At 41.8% G+C, this 20,817-nt stretch overlaps 1 protein-coding gene across 1 annotated transcript in view; it reads left to right on the top strand.

Annotated features, from left to right (window-relative positions):
* The first annotated feature begins 6,704 nt into the window (after positions 1 to 6,704).
* LOC147624409 (uncharacterized) overlaps positions 6,705 to 20,817 on the top strand; it is a 30,399-nt gene continuing 16,286 nt past the window's right edge. Inside the window, exons 1-2 of the mRNA XM_086819394.1 lie at positions 6,705 to 8,027; positions 8,675 to 9,596. Of these exons, the coding sequence (XP_086675520.1) occupies positions 7,822 to 8,027; positions 8,675 to 9,596 (1,128 nt within the window). The 5' untranslated portion in view covers positions 6,705 to 7,821. The remainder of the gene's footprint in view (positions 8,028 to 8,674; positions 9,597 to 20,817) is intronic.

Raw genomic sequence — 20,817 nt, 5'->3', positions numbered from 1 at the left:
CAAGATGATGTATGGTCTCAAATCACATGATTGGCACAAGATGATGTAGGTATGTACATAACTATATTTATTTTTTGGGCACTTTCATATTTATGTTGTGTGGACTCTATATTGATCTTTTATTATTTTCAAAATTTGATTGCACTAGTTCATACTTCCAATATCAATTGGTGGGTGTGGAGAACAGAAAGCTCGAGATGACATCTATAAATTAGGTGGACTGGCAAGGTGAGATATAGTCAAAACTATACATTTGTGTTTTTGGTATAACATATAGCTTTGAAATTATCTATTCTTCTTTAATTTATCATTTATTCCTTTGTTGAATAGATGGATAGTGTCAAAGGAGATTCATCAAGATTCCATTAAGAAGGCTCGAGTTGAGTCAATTATTGAGGCGGTGTGTATGATTGAAGAAAGCTTTCCAAGAAGCATACTCACAACTCAATTGCACCTTCTAGTACATTTGGTAGATGAGGTGGCTATATGTGGCATTGTTCATAGCTGGTGGATGTTCTTTCTTGAATGCTTTATGAAAAGCTTGAAGGGATTTGTGAGGCAAAGGAAAAGGCCAGAAGGAGGCATGGTAGAGGATTGGTTGGTGCAAGAATCCCTCGTACGCATCTCAAAATATTTGAAATAAATATATCCATCTATGCCAAGATTCATGCATAAAGATGAGGATGAACGAATGGTGTCACATAGAAAAGGACACATTCGAAAGATGGATGAGACTATGCGCAAAAAGGTCATTACATTTTGTCTTCTTCTGTGATGGAAAAGTGGATTGAGAAATATGAAGATGCAAGAAAGATACGGATAGAGGAAGGATTACAATATTGAATGGCCTAGAGATGCCCGAGAGCAAAAGCCAAAAGGACAAGAGAGGAGATTACAAGAGAATAATGGGAGTATGCAAGGGAATGCGACTACCATGTAAGTAAAGATGTTTTAATATTTAAATAAAATATATTGTATGTTGCTAAGATATTTAATGTTGAATACTAAATTGCTTACATATAAGCTATATTTAAGATTTCTAATTGGGTTGCAATATAAAGTGCATAATGCAATGTGGTTAGAAGGTCGACATTTCTCACTCTCAATTTGTGGAATCCAAGAGAATCACATATGATTGTAGTGTAATGGCAAGTTTTGACCAAGATAGTCGAGCTAGTAAAAGAGATAATAACATTGTAGCAGAGAAAGTTGAATATTGTGGAACAATTCAAGACATCTTGAAGATTGGATTTAGAGCTTTCAAAGTGTTCACCTTTAATGTTAAGTGGTTCAAAGTGGTATATAGAGGTACTCAAGTAACTATCAAAAAGCATCCAAGCAGATTTTTTGCAATTAACTCAACTAAATTATAGCAAGATTCAAGAGACACATACGTTCTAGGTACCACAACATTGTGAACAAGTTTGTACTTGATTTTTAATTTTTATAAATCAATAAATCAAAGGAAGGTATTGTATATAGTTTCTTATAAATATTTTGTGGTTCTTCTTTTTAGGTTGTGTTTCATCTAGACCAAAGATTTCCTAATTAGTGGTATGTAATACAAGTCGCTCCTTGATCTAAACGTATATTTCAAGATCAAGATGTTGAAGAAGAAATGCATAATGGATCATTAATGGAAGATGCAACTAACAATCGATATGAGCACCATAAGGACCAAGAAATGGAACAAACCCATTCAAAATTTGAGGAATGCAATACAAATGAAGATCTACTACCTTTGGTTTCATCAAATGAAGTCAGTGAGCCTATGTGTCATAACCATGATGATAATACCTTTATATCTTCTTCAAGTAATAGAATAGGACTTTGTATTGATATAGGAGCCATCGAAATGATGAACTTAGAGATTGGCATGCATGGATTTATTACAAGATGAAATTGATGATGGTACTAATTAAATATATATATCATCATAACTTATGTATATATATGATCGGTTTGTAAATGATTTGGTGGTTTTGTTATTGTATTACAAAAATATTTGAATGTTGAACAAGTTTTTTGGACTTTAATTTGTTTTATATTGTAATTTTCACACAAATTTCACATTCTGTTTTTTTCACAATTCCACTGAGCAACATTTATATGTTTTATACCAGTGTCGCTAAGCGGCTGTTATAACGATGCTTATAGCAACGTAATGTAAAACGCCGTAAATAAACTCCGCTATTACTTGCTTTTCTTGTAGTACAACTGTGGCAAACATCATCCTGTGAAGCTGAATACATAGCAATATTCACTATGACAATTGAGTGTATATGGTTGAGAAGATTGATGAAAACAATTTCTTGGCAATTTGTGCATGTCTTGGCTAAGCAAGAAACAACCAACTATGGCAACATCATCTTGCAAAGCTAAATACATAGCAGTATTCACTAACAGTTAAATGTGTATGGTTGAGAAGATTGATGGAGGATCTTTGTGTCCCTTCAAACACTCCTACTCCTATTCTCACTAACAGTCACATTATCATGTGTGCTACAATAGATTAGATTGATCTCTCTTTCATGGAGCCTCTCTCTAACATAGTGATATAATAATGTAGTAGCATGCCAATGTATTTGAATTTCACTTTCACGAGGGAACATCAAGTTGCAAGTAGTTTGGTCACATAGCTATTTTAATATCATAGTTATCTTTACTATAAAAACCATGGTTATTAATAATGAAGTTGTTTCCTACCAATAAAGGAAACATCGTAAGAAATGCTATTACATTTCAAGCTTCTCTTTTACTCTTAGTTAGGAAAGTCTTTAGGTTTATATGTGACAAACATAAAAATCTCCAAATTTTAATTTTTTGATGATGGCAATTCTTTCTATGCCATAGTTTTTTAATGCTTTTTTTTCTTATCATGATTTTGAACACATTTTTAGGAATTCCTAGTAATTCATGGAAGCAAAATAAAATTTTAGACATTAGAGATAATTATGTTTAAAATTTCCATTAGCAATGAAAGGTATGTGCCTTTTACAAACTCCCATTTGATTCCCATTAGCAATGAAAAGTAGGTGCCTTTTACAAGCTCTCATTTGATTCCCATTAGCAATGAAAAGTAGGTGCCTTTTACAAGCTCTCATTTGATTCCCATTAGCAATGAAAAGTAGGTGCCTTTTACAAGTAAAAATGGATTTTAATTTTTTGAAAGAGATCTAAGCTTGTCACACTCTACTAGTTTTATATTTTGTATATGTGGAAACATAATTCACAAGATGATGTCTCCTTTACATTTTCATTCTTGAAGCTCAACACAAAAGTCAAATCTAGAATCTTTCTCACTCATAGTATCAAATTATCAAAAACTAAATCTAAGTAAATATCTTTAAGTAATACTCATTCCCAAGTACATGGTTTCATTTATATACACATGCCATCATAAATTTTACATCAAGATTGTAGTAACTCTCTTTCATAAAAAAACATATCCAAGTCCATAGCTTTGTCCTTGATAATTTTCTATTCTCTATCTAAAATGGACACATAATACTGTATATGAATCATAACATTTCACGTAACAAAGTTGCTCATCACCAACTTCCAAATTGATAGGAAATCTACTCATGAAAGTAGCACCCAAAAAGCTCCTTGAAGTCACCATGTTAATAAGTGATTTATCCCTAAATATGTCTGTGTGTGCACACGCACACAAAATGCATGCACATGGGTGTGTACATGTGTGCATGCATGCATGTGTGTGTGTGTGTGTGTGTGAGAGAGAGAGAGAGAGAGAGAGAGAGAGAGAGAGAGAGAGAGAGAGAGAGAGAGAGAGAGAGAGAGAGAGAAGACAGCAACAATGATGATAATATTATTCATTCCCATAGAGGCCAATTATACCCCATGGGATCTAAGCAAGAATGCAAAATTATGAGCTGGAGAGATCTAACTAAGTGTGTGTAAGTGGAAATCTATCTATTGTTGGTGGACAAAGTGAGATGTACCCAACTAGGTGATGGATACAAGTATATTCCCATGCATGGTGGTGCTATATGATTAAGTGTATGTTATGGTGACATTGGCGAGAGAGAGAGAGAGAGAGAGAGAGAGAGAGAGAGAGAGAGAGAGAGAGAGAGAGAGAGAGAGAGAGAGAGAGAGAGAGAGGTTTATCAAAGAAAGAAAAATTTAGAGTTGAAGCATGATACAAGATAAAAGTTTTATGACATGATAACTTCGTGCAAAACAAAAAATTTGTAACTTTCGAAAGGTTTTTATGTATATGACATTCTCCATCTTGGGGTTGATCATCCCATGCAGTATCACCACTTAAGTATCAAATTTCATGCCTTAAAGAAAGTGATTCAATACTTGAGCATCAAATTTCATGCCTTAAAGAAAGAGATTCAATACTTAAGTATCAAATTTCATGCCTTAAAGAGATTCAATACTTGAGAAAACTAAGACTACTTGCTCATAACACACAAATAAAAATAAAAAATGGATACATTTAAATAACCTTTTGTGTAAAGGTTTAGTGATGAAACATTTCATCGATTCAGAAATAGAGAGAGAGAGAGAGAGAGAGAGAGAGAGAGAGAGAGAGAGAGAGAGAGAGAGAGAGAGAGAGAGATGACATGATTTTTTTCAATGCCATGACCAAGTGAATAGGCAACATTTCATCCATATATGATGGCATTAAAGCTGAAGGGTGGGACTTGAACCTTATATGTCTTCAATAATACATTGATGCATAAATGGCTATGCCAAGTTTAGAGAGAGAGACAGAGAGAGAGAGAGAGAGAGAGAGAGAGAGAGAGAGAGAGAGAGAGAGAGAGAGAGAGAGAGAGAGAGAGAGGTTCAACAAAGAAAGAAAAATTTAGAGTTAAAGCATGATACAAGATAAAAGTTTTATGACACGATAACTTCGTGTAAAACAAAAAATTTATAACTTTAAAAAGGCTTTCACGTACATGATATACTCCATCTTGGTTGATCATCCCATGTGGTATCTCCGCTTAAATATCAAATTTCATGCTTTAAAGAAAGTGATTCAATACTTGAGTATCAAATTTCATGCCTTAAAGAAAGAGATTCAATACTTGAGAAGACTAAGACTACTGGCTCATAACACACAAATAAAAATAAAAAATGGATACATTTAAACAACCTTTTGTGTAAAAGTTTAGTGATGAAACATTTCATCTATCAAGAAATAGAGAGAGAGAGAGAGAAAGAGAGAGAGAGAGAGAGAGAGAGAGAGAGAGAGAGAGAGAGAGAGAGAGAGAGAGAGAGAGATGACATGATGTTTTTCAATGTCATGTCCAAGTGAATAGGCAACATTTCATTCATATGATGGCATCGAAGCTAAAGGGTGGGACCTGAACCTTTTATGTCTTCATTAATACCTTGACGCATAAATGGCTATGCAAAGTTTTGAGAGAGAGAGAGAGAGAGAGAGAGAGAGAGAGAGTATATTATTTTATGTAAATTATAAACTCACATCAATGTCCACTATAGTGCCAACTATGTAAGAGTAATAAAGATGATAGTGATCTTTCAACATCCATGCTATAAGCTGCGAAAAGAATGGAATACTTAACTTGAGGCATCACTTTGTAAAGTAGTGTGAAATTTGTGTGCAACTTGGGTCTTTGTGTTAAGAGTGTGTAAACTTTATCTTTAAAGTTGCTATCGATACTTGCTGGGCCATTTTAGCCCATATGATGAGGGCCACTCTCACATCACAATTCACAATATCTTACTAGACTAGTCTAGATAGTCACCATGCATGGTCATAACACTATATCCAACACACACGCGTGCGTGCACACGCACACATGCGTGCACGTGTGTGCAGAGAGAGAGAGAGAGAGAGAGAGAGAGAGAGAGAGAGAGAGAGAGAGAGAGAGAGAGAGAGAGAGAGAGAGAGAGAGAGAACCCTATATTCTTCAGATGGTGGGTGAACAAGGTTCTCTGAACCAAAATCTCACAATAATGCATGTTAAAATTGTGAATGCATAGAGGATGATAGAAGTATGAGGCATATGTCTCTAGAAGCAATAAAGAGGCAATAAATTAATAAGCATTGAAGAGTTTACACAAGGAGTGACAATGCGAGAACCTTCTTGGATTCTTTAGGTGGTGAGAACATAGAACATTAAGTGGCAAAATACTATACATGTTATATCTAGTAGCCAACCCAAGGCCCTTCCCAACTGTTACAGTCATGGGAAGGAGGAGCCATTCAACATTATTTTTGACAGGTAGGTATTGTGCATATTGATACGCTTTTACATATTAGCAATTGTAGAATTTAAGATGATGATAGGGGTAATTGCATATTTTGTAAAATAAAGCTTCCTGATTGTACAGCTAGGTGGAATTTCCTCTCCTTACTGTGAGACAGGGAAGAGAAAGGTCATCAAGATGCAATTTGGCTTAGAAAACGATGAGACACGTAAACAAAGAGTCATTTTCTATACTACTAGCATCCTTTCTCTATTGTCACATGAGGACATGAGGAACTACATAATGCTCAACATGTTAGCATTATACAAGAGAAATTGACTCATATTCTACATGCGAAAAGGACATAAGGACTACTCAATAGTAAATAACTTAGCCATTTGGGAGTGCGGATTTGAGATGCACATGGATCTACAAAAAAATATGCTAAATAAAGATTGTTGTTTTGATGGATAAGATTCACTCTCCTACGATTGACGAGTGACGTAAAAAAAAAAGATGATCAATTGCACTTACTTAATGCTAGCTACACAAACCTCTATGGGCATGGGATATGACGAGAGAGTGCCCTTGCACGTCTATCATCGATAGGAGACTTGGATTTGCTCCTCCTCCTCCTCCTCCTCCTCCTCATGGAAGAACACACTCCTCCATGTATCCTTGTTTGAGTGTGTAGGCGAAATTCTACACCTAAACAAGAGGGGAAATGTACCTAGGCCTAGTAGATACTTGCATTCCTCATTCAGGCTAACGAAATTTTGTCGAGCCAACCACCCGAAAACTTGTTGCCAATGGCAGCAAGTTCCATCTCGGTTACTACTCATCGTTCATATAGAAAGGATATCGCGAAATTTTCCCGAGCCTTATAGAAATATTTTTCACAGTAGATTAAAAAGGAAATTGTAATTTTGAACGAGTATTTTCTTATACTTTAATCTAGAACTAATTTTTGAAGAGGTATTTTTCTCTCTCACCAAAAAATTAATAAAATGCGACTGCAAAACTGCTGACAAAGACAAGCTGCCTAAGAGCTACGTGAGTAGAAATTTTTAAATTTTTTGCACGAATTAGAAAACACACGTCAAAAATCTAGGGTATTTCTCTTCTTCACGAGGTCTGTGTACCTTACAAATGCCTCATCTTCTTTTCAATTGCCACTCTCCTCCCTTGTTAAATGCACCTATTAATTTTACCTGCTTAGCTATCCACTAGGTTTATCAGTGCTTAATCACCCCTTTACATAGCCCAAGGGCTTCTTTTGAAGGACTGCAATTGCCCGTAATGCAAGAAGAGCTTGTTGGGTTCTTGCAATCAAAGGCATAGGAGGCCCATTTTCACCTGCAAGGCCAAGTAGAGCTTGCTGGGTCGTTGCAATTGAAGGCGGAATAGGCCTGCAGTGCCAAGAAGGACTTGTTGTGTACTTGCTTCTGCACGCAGAGCTTGTTGGATTGTTGCAAGTGAAGGCTAAACAGATCCATTTCTACTATTTAATGCAAGTAGGGTTTGTTGGGTCCTTCCAATTGAAGGCCTAGAAGGTAGAATTCTTTCATTTCTAAAGTGGGGTTTGCTTTAAAATTCGTGGGTTCTCAATAATAGTGCAAGGCTTTGAGAAGCGCTATGAAGCAAGCCTCCTTTTTTCTCATCTGGGTAGCCCTCAGCTTTGCCCTTTTACAAAGGGTCCAGAGTTCTGTGCATCGATATTCTGATGGGCAGTTTGCAGTCAGTCAAAATGGGTTTCTCTTCTATGGAGGCAGTGAAGGGATGCATGCCTCAACTTCCGATGCAACAACAGGCGGTGTTGCAAATGGTAGATCTTATATCAGGTCAGTGTTTAGTGCTAATTATTCGGTCTGTGCCTAATCTCTCTAATCTTCATGTTTTAAGAGCAAAGTGCCCTAAGTAATACATATCATAAGAGAAGATTTCTGATGATATGTTTCTGGAATCTGAATGCATTATCTATGTGATTTTGTTTGACTCACAATGCATGTGGTATTAGCATTTGTTTCTAAAATTAATTATTTCTTTTAAACAGATCAGGTTGAATCAAGCTCCGTCAGTTTGTTTATACATTAAGTTTTACTGGTTTGATCCTAGTATTAGCTATTGATCTTGGTTCAAATCTCACACTTGAAAAATAATATTAACAGTTGATGTTGGTTAAATCTCACATCTGAAGAGGTTTTAGCAGTTGATCTTTGGTCTATATCCCAAATTTGAAGTACTATCAGCATCTATCGTGGGTTCAAATTCTACATTCAAAGTTGTATCAGTAGCTGACCATCTTTTTTAAGTAATATTAGTAGGTGACCATGGTTTAATCTGATATTTGAAGTAGTAGTAGTAGCTGATCATGGTTTAATTCACATTTGAAATAGGACTAATACTAGAACACAGTTTAGTGCTGCATTTGAAGAGTTTATTGTGGTTTTTTAGAAAGTATTATTAGCTTTGTGATTGTTGCTTACAGGTTTGATTCTATCAAGTTCAAACGCACAGCCAAGCCTACCCTTGGACAGTCCGCGAGTGAATCTGTTAATGGTATGATCCAGGCCATCATTTTCGAGGTTTCAGACAGAGAGAAGGTTGGGGGCACAGATGCCATTTGCTGCACATCCGATCTGGCCAAGAGTGAGGGTTGTAAAGAGGGGGAAGTCATCATAAGACCTTCATTAGAGGATGCAAACTGGCCCTTCTCAATCCCCATCTACTTCAAAGGAGATCTTCTTGAAGCTGCCATGCAGATGGAGAGCGTAAACATCACCAAGACTGGTTTCTACAACGTCTTCTTTGTGTTCTGTGACCCCCAGCTAAAGGGCCTGATCATAGATGGAACAACGATATGGAAAAATCCCACTGGCTACCTGCCTGGCAGCATGACACCTCTATTGACATTCTATGGCATCATGTCATTCGCATACATACTACTTGGCCTGGCATGGTTCCTCCAGTGTCTAAGGTTTTGGAAAGATATGCTGAAGTTGCAGAATCACCTCACAGTTATCATAGCTCTGGGCATGTTGGAGGTGACCCTCTGGTACTTCGAGTATGCAAACTTCAATGCCACCGGTCACAGACCGATCGGTATCACCATATGGGCAGTGACATTTGGGGCTGTGAAGAAGACTCTGTCTCGTCTACTTATATTGGCAGTATCCATGGGTTATGGTGTGGTTCGGCCCATCCTAGGCACCCAAACTTCAAAGGTAATTGTTCTTGGTGTGACTTACTTTCTGGCAGCCGAAGCTCTGGACATCTTCGAGAATGTAGGGACGATCAATGATATGTCGGGAAAAGCGAAACTTCTCCTTGTTCTACCGGTTGCAGTTCTAGATGCCGCCTTCATACTCTGGATATTTGTGTCCTTGTCCAAGAGCCTCGAGAAACTCCAGGTGTGATCCCTCTCAGAAATGAACATCTCTCTCTCTCGCTCTCTCTCTCTCTCTCTCTCTCTCTCTGCATGCATGCTCACATACACACAAGCACACACATGCATGCTTACACAACTTGTTCATGATGACATGGCCATGTCATTGTGAGATGTCTTTATGCCCTCTCAATATTTTGGTGCTTATGAATTCCTGCATTGCTGTACCATACTACCATGAGGTGGTTGGAAGCTAGATATAGTTACATTTCTTTAGGGACTGCTTTAGGCATTTTCTACCACATTGCAATTCTTTGTCTCTTTTTTGTCTCACGGGCCAGTTGTACTTTTGCTAAAAGGTAGTGTGTTACAACTCTCTCTCTCTCTCTCTCTTCTGGGGGATTTTAGGGATTGGTGCCTTGCATTGATTTAATCTGAAGAAGTACAGCATATTCAAATTGTTGCCAATTCATGATCTGAGATACAACTGCTCTTCCTTCTTGAGAAACATGCCGTAATGCCTTGTCCTATATTGTGCCATTTTTTCGGCACACCAGCCAGTCTATCTCGTGCACACCACAATTGTGTGCCATGTGGACACGCTAAACAGCTTTGGGCTGGTTTTAGGGCTGCTATTGGTAGAGATCATGACTAAGTGGGTAAGGATTCTACCAAGAATCAGCAGCATGAAGTGTGAAGGAGCAGGTTGTCATTGTAAGATCTGAAGGAGCAGGTTGTCATTGTAAGATCTGAAGGTGGGGAAGGTTAAGAACATGGATAGGAGGATTATAGCAGGTGGCAATGGAAGGAGGTGTTAAAGATGATGAGGTTGTTGATAGGAGGCAGGTTTGTCGTCTGCTAGCAGGTAGCAACAGGAGGAGGAGGGGATTTGGGTGGCTGTTAGTGGAAAAGGAGGTTTTTTTTTGAGCATGGCAGGGGGAGATGTGGACAGCTATTGAGCGTTCTCAAGAAAAGCATAGACGGTAATCGGACATCGAAGAGGATGATTGGGTATTGCTGAAATTTGAGAAAGCTAGACTTCGAAAGAGGCGGTTGGCTTTGTTGAAACATTGGAGGATACACAATGCATTTCATGTGAGCCTCTTGCACAAATATATGGAAACGGAACTTAAAGAGCCGGTTATGAAAGATTCACCTAAAGTGGATGAGCTGGAAGAGGTGTTATAGCCAGAGAAGATTGTGTTTCACAAGAAGCGTAAGCTTGCATGTGGCAAACTTCAAAGATGCTACCTTGTGAAGTTTAAGAATTATTCAGCCATGGATGCTAAATGGATGGATGAGGTATACTTCTAGGAGTATCAACAACTACTGGAAGAATACTTGGAAGCTTTTCAAGAGTATGAAATGGATGGATGAGGTATAATCCCGGGAGTATTAACAACTCCTAGAAGAATACTTGGAAGCTTTTAAGGGCAGTCAATTGTTTAGAAGCCCGTAGGGAGCATTATTAGTGCTAGTGCCCTAGTGGAGGCTTGTGTGAATCAGAGGTGTGAGCTCATGAGTAGCATCGTCGCTTCACACATTTGGCATGCTTGATGCAGTGAGGACATAGATGGATCTGTCACCCCACTGGCAGAGACTATCCGCTTCATTTGGACATACAGTTCATGGGTGATGGGGGCGCCTTGAATGCAGCAGCGTACTCGCATAGCCTTCTTGTGCACTTGGAGCTTGCGCCGGTCGGTTGGCTGGTGGAGGAGGGGGTGAGTGATGGACTTGTTTCGCAGTGTAAGTCCCAAGTGTGGCTTTTTCCTCCCCCTCCCTTGATGTAGCTTCCCTCCGAGAGTGGTGGGCAGTTTGCATACGTGGATGTTTTCTTTTGACTAATGAAGGATCTTTTCTTTTGAGCAGGCGGGCCGCGGGTAAGTCCACCATTTTGGTCCTGTAATTCATTTGTAGAGTTTTGTCACCTCTTCCTAAACTGAGTTTTACCTTGTTGTCTTGCAAATCTTGGGGAGAGCCTTCCACCATTGCAGGATTGAATAGGTCACATATCCGAATTGGTGCGTCTTCCCATGACCATTTCAGCGTCTTAGAGCACATAGTTAGTGAGTGCTGCCTTTTCATTAGCAAGCTTTTCAGCCCAACAAGCAAAACTTCTGCCATGTATGAGCCTCTACTTCTGTAGATGGTAAGAGGACGAAGGGAAGTGGCAGGGCTGACCACTCACATCAACCTACACAGGATAATTGCTCCTGATTGTGTCTTTCTCCTCAATCTCTATATGGACTTGAAGTTCTCTATATGGACTTGAAGTTGTTTGGTATATAATTAAGTATCTCCTCAGCTGAAAAACTGTTCATGCCATAGTCACAGGGGACGGAGGGGACGGACCCTTGAAATGGGGGGACGCCGTCCCGGGAACACTGTGGGACGGGGACAGACGGACGTCCCCAGCTGGGCGTCCCTCACAAGGGACGGCGTTCCGGGGATAGATCCAGGAGGGGACGGTTGTGAGGGGCGGCTGCATGGGAACGCCGCAGGTTATTGTTTGGGCAATGGTCACATTTTTGACCTTTTCTTTTGGCCAAATGTGACCTTTTTTTTTGGCCGTTTAGGAGGGGCTTTTCATGGGCCTTTAGCCTTGGCCCATAGGCCTTGAGCCTTTGAGGCTTTGGGCCTTGGCCTCTCTCTTGCCTCCCTCCCTATAAGAAGACACACACACACACACACACACACTCCCTCTCACACTTCAAGCTTTAGCTTCACACACACACTCTCTCCCTCAAGCGGCAAGCCTCAAGGGCCAAGGTCTCAAGTTTCAAGCTCTCACACAAGCAAGCTGTAGCCTCTCAAGACACACTCTCTCTCAAGCTTCACACACACACGCACACACACCCCCACCCACCCTCACGCTCAACTTCTCAAGTTCTCCCTCAACTTTCAAGGCTCAAGCCTCACTCACACTCTCTCTCTCTCTCTCAAGCTATCAAGTGACAAGGAGGCATCCATCATCCATGGCATCCTCCTCGTGGTACTACCCGTAGAAGGACGACGGGATGGACGTGGTGGGATGAGGTCAATCACACCCCATCCCCTCATGGAGGTGGTGCACAGCCATGGACATGCAAGCTTTGCCCGTATAGGCGAGTGGGTGGTACTAACAAAGTAATTTTTAAGTGCTGTTCTTACCCCCGTCCCCGTTCCCTACATATCGCGGTCCCCCGTCGCGTTCCCATCCCCGTCCCCCGTTACCGTCCCCCATTACCGTCCCCCGTCCCTTGTGACTATGGTTCATGTCCTTTTTTTCCCCATGTGTGCTTGGTACAAATCTCCTTGGGTGTGTTGCAAGTGTGTGGGCTTGCGCATGTTTCTGCATGGTTTCGAATTTCCAACGTTTGCTACTGATCATGCAATGAACTCCATGAGCCTTTTGCTTCTCTGTCCTACTGGCATGCCCTTTCACTCTTTCCTAGCATCCTTGCAGTCTTCATCAGACTGCAAATTGCATTAGAAAGAAGCCTTGGGCTAAGCCTAATGATGACTGGTTACAAAGCATCCAGTAGCCCTAGTCAAAGTAGCGTGCCACATCTAGTCTAGTAGTTGAAATAGCCCCTTGATCTCTGAAACATCTCCTGCAAAGCACGCGCACACACACACACACACACACACACACACACACACAAGACACCTGGATAGGTTGCCTGTAGAACACTTGTGCCTATGAGCTAGTGTTTGAGAGTAGAGATAGAGAAGAGAGCAGCAGATTCAAAATACATCACACACGAGTTCTAAAACTATTGTTCTGTATTATGTACAAGAAAGAAGTATGACAGGTTAAGAGGTGGCTGAGAATGAAAATGCCAATTCGCAGGCGACGCCTATTGAAGATCTCTTTGGCCAGCCCATGCATGTAGAGAAGCGCTCTGTAGAAGACCAGCGCTGAGAAATTGCAGATGATTTTGATGAATTTCCATGCATGTATATATATGCACACCAATACTGGTCGGCCTGTTATTAATGCCCATGACCAGTAGAAGATGCTACGTTTTCACATGTGTGGGTTGCCCACCTTGCCCATCTGCTGCCTGGCTGGTCCACATGTTTTCCACGACCTAATTACTCCCAGCAAACTTGTGTTAGAAGTCATCTCCTGTCTTTATGTAGACACCAAGGCCTTTGTTGTGGGTGTGCCCGCCCTTGTAGGTGTTGTTCTCATTTTTCCTCACTCCCCGTATTTTTCCCATATTTTTCCCATTTTTCCTGTGGCTTGGGGGGGCAGTCCTGTGGTGGCAGGTGGACCTCTGATGCTGGCCGACTGCATTTGTTTATGTTGGAGGTGGCCGACTGTCTTGGACAGGTCGTGGACCCTTTTCAGTTTGCTGGCCGACTTGGGATAGCTGGCCGACTGATGCTTTCTGCTGGTCGTGGGGTATATAGTCCTGTTGGCTGCCTTTGGAGCAGGCCGACCCCCACTTGGGGGCCATATAAAATGGCCCCACAGCCCTTGCCACTTGTGTATTGTATTCGGGATCTTCTTGTGTATACATAGTAGAGTTATACCCCTCTCTCTCCATTGCTGTCTATTTTCTGCACTTGCTTTTGTGTTTCCAGATTTAGTCATCATCTCCGCTGCGTATTCTGACATGGTATCAGAGCCCTAGGCTCTTGATAGTTCTTGGGATTTGTGTGAGCAAGAGGGGGATTGTTGTGTTGCTGATTGGTGGACTGTTCGGGACTGTTTGGGAAGAGGAGAAGCTAGAGAACGGCGGGCGGATTTGCTAGATAGCCACTTACAGGTGTAAGTTCTTTTTTGTTCCCACCCACCGACCCTTTTTCAGATTACATCCCCACAATGGCAGATTTGTTAGAGATGGCCAAGAGGCATGTGAAGATCCCTACACTCCCCACGTTCCTGGTGGACCGTCAGTTGGACTGAAACAACTACGGCATATGGAAGGTTATGATGGAATCTGTTCTGGAGTCTTACGACCTTGCTGATTTCATCGTTGGTGGGGTTCCATGGCCGGAAGTAGAGGAAGGGGAGTTACCGTCAACCCGAAAGGACCGGGAGGCACAGGCACAAGTGTGGGAACATGTCAACGCTAGGGTCCGTTCATTTATCTTCCTTAACTGCACACCGCAAGTAATAAATCATGTAAAGCATATGACGCTGGCCATAGGTATATGGCAGCATTTGGCTTCTCTTTACAATAGGGTATCACCCATGAAGAGGATTTCTGTCATGTGCACAGTGTGTATCTACCGTGTGCTACTATACGCACGCAAGACTAGCTTCGAGGTTTGGGGAAGCTTGGAGCTAGGCAGGCTGATTGGCGAGCTGAGTTAGGGATAGACTAACGGGCGAGCACCCAAGTATGGACGGGCGGGCATCCAAGTGTGGACGTCCGATGACCGGCCAAGAGCCTATAAAAGGGTGGCCAAGGTTAGTCATTAGTCATATAGAGTCTCGCATGTTTTGTGAGAGCTCTATGGTCTGGAGCCTGGATCTAGTGCAGACGTGCACCTGCTTTACGTAGCTGAGGCCGGCAGCAATCTCGAGGCCCGCGAGGGTAGCTTCGTGGTGGTATGGGACGTCACGAGGTAGAGATTGGTCGGTACATCAACCTAGTTAGCTCAGTTCGTGGCTCGGTGGGGACAGCCAAGACTGTGGGCTTGCCCACGGCTGTCATGGTTGGGAGGTGAGTCAGGCCTACACCCTCCCCTGTTGTTTGTTTGTTTGCAGGTTTTGAGTCTCGTACCAGGAGCAGTCCACGAGGAGATCCGGTGGGGATTTGACAGTGGTATCAGAGCATGCCCCGTGAACGAGCAAGTCGGTAGGTAGAGAAGATGAGGTCGAAGAAAGGTATTTTGTTATGCATGCTGCTGTTTTTTTTCAGATAGTATGTGCTTTTTCATCAAAGAACCCGTGATGGAGAAGGTGGTCTAGTAGGGTTGATTTGCTTTGCAAGAAGAAGGCTGGGTGTGTTTGTGCAGTCGCATGAACAAGTCGTGAGAGAAAACAGAAAAAAAAGCATGTTTGCTTTTGGTTGAACACGAGAGGGAGAGCGAGAGCGAGCGAGAGATGTGCAGATGGGATCGTTGGCAGTTGCGTGCTGGTCGTGGGCTGCCGGCTGTTGTCGCCCAGGCCTACGCAGGCAGTCAGCCAGGCCTATGCAGGCAGGCGCCCAGGCCTACGCAGGTAGGCGCCCAGGCCAGGCTAGCAGGCGCCCATGGGCGGCCTACGCCAGCTTGTGGCCAGGCCTACGCGAGGCTGGTCCAGGCGCAGGCAGAAGCGAAAGCACCACGGTCAGCGACGGTAGCAGGTAGCCACGCATACCTGAGTGTAGGCGGCGTTGGCAGACACGAAAGCGCTTGTAGCTCGGTTGGTGACGGCAGTAGCGCAGGTGACGAAAGCAGCAGGCCGGTGGCACTAATTCCAAGGGGGAAAAAAAAACAGAGAAAGCATTCGACGATTTGGGTGCTTTTGTTTTTTTAAGATTAAACTTAAGAAAAAAAAAAGAGTTTAGAGACCCCTAAGGTTTAAAGGTGTTTTTTTTAAGAAAACAGAATATATATATATATATATATATATATATATATATATATATATATAAAACACAAAAGCAAAAGCTCAAGTTGCTTTTGGGGAAGGTTATATAAACTCCTAAAGTGGGCTTCTTGCTACACATCTCTCAAGTTTTCAAGCTCTCTCCAGTTCCCTCGCACTTTTATTGTGCAAAGATCGAAATTTCTCTTCACTTGCCCTCTTCACGATGTCGACCCAAGAATCGGAGTTGGAGCCCCTTGTCGAACGCGAAGGCTTGCCGGCTACGGAAGATACCGATGCCTATCTTTTTGACGATTATGTGTCAAAATCTGATTTCCAAGAATTCAAAGTAGCTCTCGAAGCTTCTTCTTCGGAACGTCAGGCACAAATCGCCGCCCAGATGCAAGCTTTGGAGAACTCCATCTCTCTCTTGACCACTACCCTCTCTACTCTTTCGGGTATGGATACCTTGGCCTCTGCTTTAGGTCCCAATATTACTCTGGAACTGTTCGGGGGCGAGCAAAAGCAACGTACCAAGAAGATAGTGGACACATGGCTACATAAGTGGCAGGTCCATTTTCAGTTTCATCCATATGATGATGGAAAAAAGATCCAGTTAGCAGCAGGTTTCCTCTCAGGCAAATGAATTAAGTGTGTTTGAAAGCAAAGAATTATAGAAGATACTTGATTCGTTTCAAGATGTATTTCCTAAGGAACTGCCATCGGGTTTACCACCTGAATGGGCAATAGATCATCGTATTGATTTGATCCGTGGTGCCCATCCTGTCAGAATTCCACCTTACAGGATGAGCCAAGCTGAGGAAGATGAGTTGGCTAAACAACTCGAAGATTATTTGAGGATGGGCCAGATCCGTCCAAGTAAATCACTTTGGGGTGCACTTGTGTTGCTTAGGAGAAAGAAGGACAACACCTGGAGAATGTGTATAGATTACAAGAGATTGAACAAGTTGACAATTAAGAACCGTTATTGTAACTCGCGGCGGGTGCCTGGGGGACTAGGGCCTTTTACACACTTGTTGATATCATCAATGCATGTTAAAACACTTAAACATGGCCACAGCCTTAACACATATCCATCATCACTTTGCATAAAACATAAAGCTGGACAAAACATCCACAAATGCTGAAAATGGAGCTTGCACGTGTGACACCGCATAGAGGCCGGAATGGGCCGCCCCCCCCCCTTGGAGTATTTTATTACCCAAGGAGAATAATATCATGTACAAGCTTTGAGGGCCTTACTCTCCCCACGGGAGATTCCGGATTATCTCTATACAAATGCCATAACACAGCCCAACACAAGGCTACCAAGCCGGAACATAGGCTGTAGAAAGCCAACAATATAATCCATATACCTCTGTGTGGGTACTGATTCTTTTCCAAAAACCATGGGTCTTCATGCAATAGAGCTGGTACAGCAAGTACAACTCTCCATTCAGCCGGTACAGTAGGTACAATGGCTGGTACAGCAAGTACAATGGTTGGTACAGTAGGTACAGTGGTTGGTACAGCTGGTATAGTGGCTGGTACAACAGGTACAATAAGTACAAATGCTGGTACAATAGGTACAATGACTAGTACAGCAGGTACAATGGTTGGTACATCCAGTACGGTGGCTGGTACAGCAAGTACGGTGGTTGGTACAGCCGGTACGATGGCTGGTATAGCAGGTACATCAAGTACAAATGCTGGTGCAACAAGTACAATGGCTAGAAATCATAATAAATGATTAAATATCCTTGCCTTCAGTATTTCTTCGCGATGGAAGTCTCCAAAACAGTCCCCAACAGCCGGTATTCTTCATGGGCAGCCTTCAAGAGAGAGAGAAAGAGAGTAGCCATCATTAGGGCAGCCTGTAACGGTGGTAGAGGCTAGTGTGCAGCAAGAGAGCCTCCATTAATGAAGAGAGAGGGCTCCAATTTATAGATTTGGGCCTCCCATGAGCTAAAATGGCAAGAGAAGGCTACAATGACAAGTGGAGAGCCACACAATAGCTGAAGTGACAAGTGTGAGGCCACTTGTCTCACTTTGATCCACTTTCTAACAAGTGTCAAGCCACTTGTCTCACTTTGGTCCACTTTCTTGCCACATGTTCCAATCTAAGAGATGGGTCCTTCCTAAAAATATCTCAACTGGTAGACATTCTGTCATAGATACTTTGCCAACTCTTGGTATCTGCTCAATTCCAGATGTAATGACGCGAACAGAATTTCCATCGGAGTCGAGCCAAAAATAGCAACTCTCCTAAATTTTAGGAGTGTGGTCCTTTGTATTCTAGGATAATCCCCCATTCCCAAAGCTTGTACTTTCCAAATATTTAAACATCCTAGAGTCCACCAGATCCCTTTCAGACTGGGAAATGTCCAGGATGGTGACATCCTCCCCAGCTTCTTAAAAGTTGTCCGCAACTTTAAGCTTCAAGCCATATATGCAAGATATAATCATGTCCCATCGATTGGGCGAGACGAGACAGTCTCAAAAATCCAATATAATTGAAGAATCCATGTCCCAAAGAAATGGGCGAGCCTAAATAAGTCTCCATAATATCAATATCAAAATCATGTCCCAAGATAAATGGGCGAGACAAAAACAGTCCCATAAGTCCAGATATCATAATCATGTCCCAAGTAAATGGGCGAGACAAATCAGTCCCATAAGTCCAGATATCATAATCCATGTCCCAAGTAAATGGGCGAGACAAAACAGTCCCATAAGTCCAGATATCATAATCCATGTCCCAAGTAAATGGGCGAGACAAAATAAGTTTCCTGCCAACAAGACATCGGTCCACATGACCCTTGGCATAGACATAAGTCCCGTCATGTCCACTTTACCACTTGCACTCCGTGTTGGTACTCTGACCACACACCTTGGATGAGAGGTGGGCTCAAGTAACAAGATAAAACAATCACTCGCAGGCATAGATAACCTGGTGTTCCATAAGCATTTCTGCTACACATAGTTTATAGGCATTTCGGCCACCAATAGTTTGTAGGCATTTCGGCCACCAACTCACACTACCCTCTCAAGTGCCCATGTTCCCTTCCATCTGCTCTCTATTGTTCCACCCACACATGGTAGAAACAATCTTCAAGAGAGCACGTAGGCACTACACAGGGTATGTTGTGCTTGTCACTACCCTTTGAAGTGCCCATGTTCCCTTCCATCTGCTCTCTATTGTTCCACCCTCACATGGTAGAAACAATCTTCAAGAGAGCACGTAGGACAAGAGAACACTACACAGGGTATGTGAATCATGAGTTTCATAAGTCCAATGCATCCCAAATAAAGGGAGCCAAAAGGAATAATCTATCCCAGTAAAAGGGAGTCATAAACATAATCCATAAACCTGAGGATGGATCCAAATCCCTAGAAAAGAAGTCGAAGAATCCATAGACCTGTATACCTATACCATAACTCTTACCACATACTCTGTGCTAACCACACACCTTGGAGTAGAGGTGGATTTTATCCATAAAAGCATCATATCCATGAGATATCCAAAGATTTCTTCTCTATAAACTCGGACAGATTCGTCCATAGAAATTGCTTGTGAAGCCCAATATCTATATAAATCTTGTCCAAGAAAGAAATCTCCATAGATATAATCCATCCCAATAAAGGGAGCCATAAACAATGTTTCCCTGAAACCATCTCAAGGCAAACAACAACACCTTTCTCCTTGCATAGCTATACAAGGGTTAGTGAACATCAAAAACACTTCATAGTAAATAGCAAAAGCACCAACTTTGCAAACTCAAAGTATACTTAGCTGTTCTTTGCTAGGTTGATCATGAAGCCAAAAGAAATATCTCCTCACCATATCCTTAAGATATCCCGAGATATATCTCCATATAGCTTGCCTGTAAGCTTGATAATATAATCCACAATATCCATATGGAAAGAGTGCTAAACGTGTGCACATAAAGCCAACTCCATACTTCCAAGATAAATTTTGTGAATTCATAAATCCTTAGATCAACAAGCTATCTACTGCTCATGCTCTTGCTTCATAAGCTATGAAGTGGTTGGCCATGCTTAACAGCAATGATAGTAAGTGTGGTCCCCACTTGAGATCTTTTCTCTTCCTTATTGATAGAAGGAAGCCTCCGCTTCCAAGGAAGTCTGTGCTCTGATACCAATGTAACTCGCGGTGGGTGCCTGGGGGACTAGGGCCTTTTACACACTTGTTGATTCCATCAATGCATGTTAAACCAGATGTAATGACGCGAACAGAATTTCCATCGGAGTCGAGCCAAAAATAGCAACTCTCCTAAATTTTAGGAGTGTGGTCCTTTGTATTCTAGGATAATCCCCCATTCCCAAAGCTTGTACTTTCCAAATATTTAAACATCCTGGAGTCCACCAGACTCCTTTCAGACTGGGAAATGTCCAGGCTGGTGACAGTTATCTTCTCCCTAGATCAGATGACCTGATTGACCGGTTAGCAGGAGCGAAATATTTCACAAAGATAGATTTACGTACTGACTATCACCAGATACGTATTCATGAAAGGCATGTCAAAAGAACCGCCTTTCGGACTAGGTATGGCAATTACGAGTTTCTCGTATTACCTTTTGGGTTAACCAATGCTCCAGCCACTTTCCAGCAAATGATGAACGATCTTTTTCGTGAACATTTGGGGAAATTTGTGGTGGTGTTCTTGGATGATATTTTGATATATAGTCGTACTCTTGAGGATCATGTTAGACAC

This window comes from Cibotium barometz, chromosome 25 (genome assembly GCF_041138505.1).
Source record: "Cibotium barometz isolate CiBa-2024 chromosome 25, ASM4113850v1, whole genome shotgun sequence".
Lineage (NCBI taxonomy): Eukaryota > Viridiplantae > Streptophyta > Polypodiopsida > Cyatheales > Cibotiaceae > Cibotium > Cibotium barometz.
The sequence above is the reverse complement of the archived record's forward strand: the minus strand, read 5'-3'. Positions and strand labels throughout refer to the sequence as shown.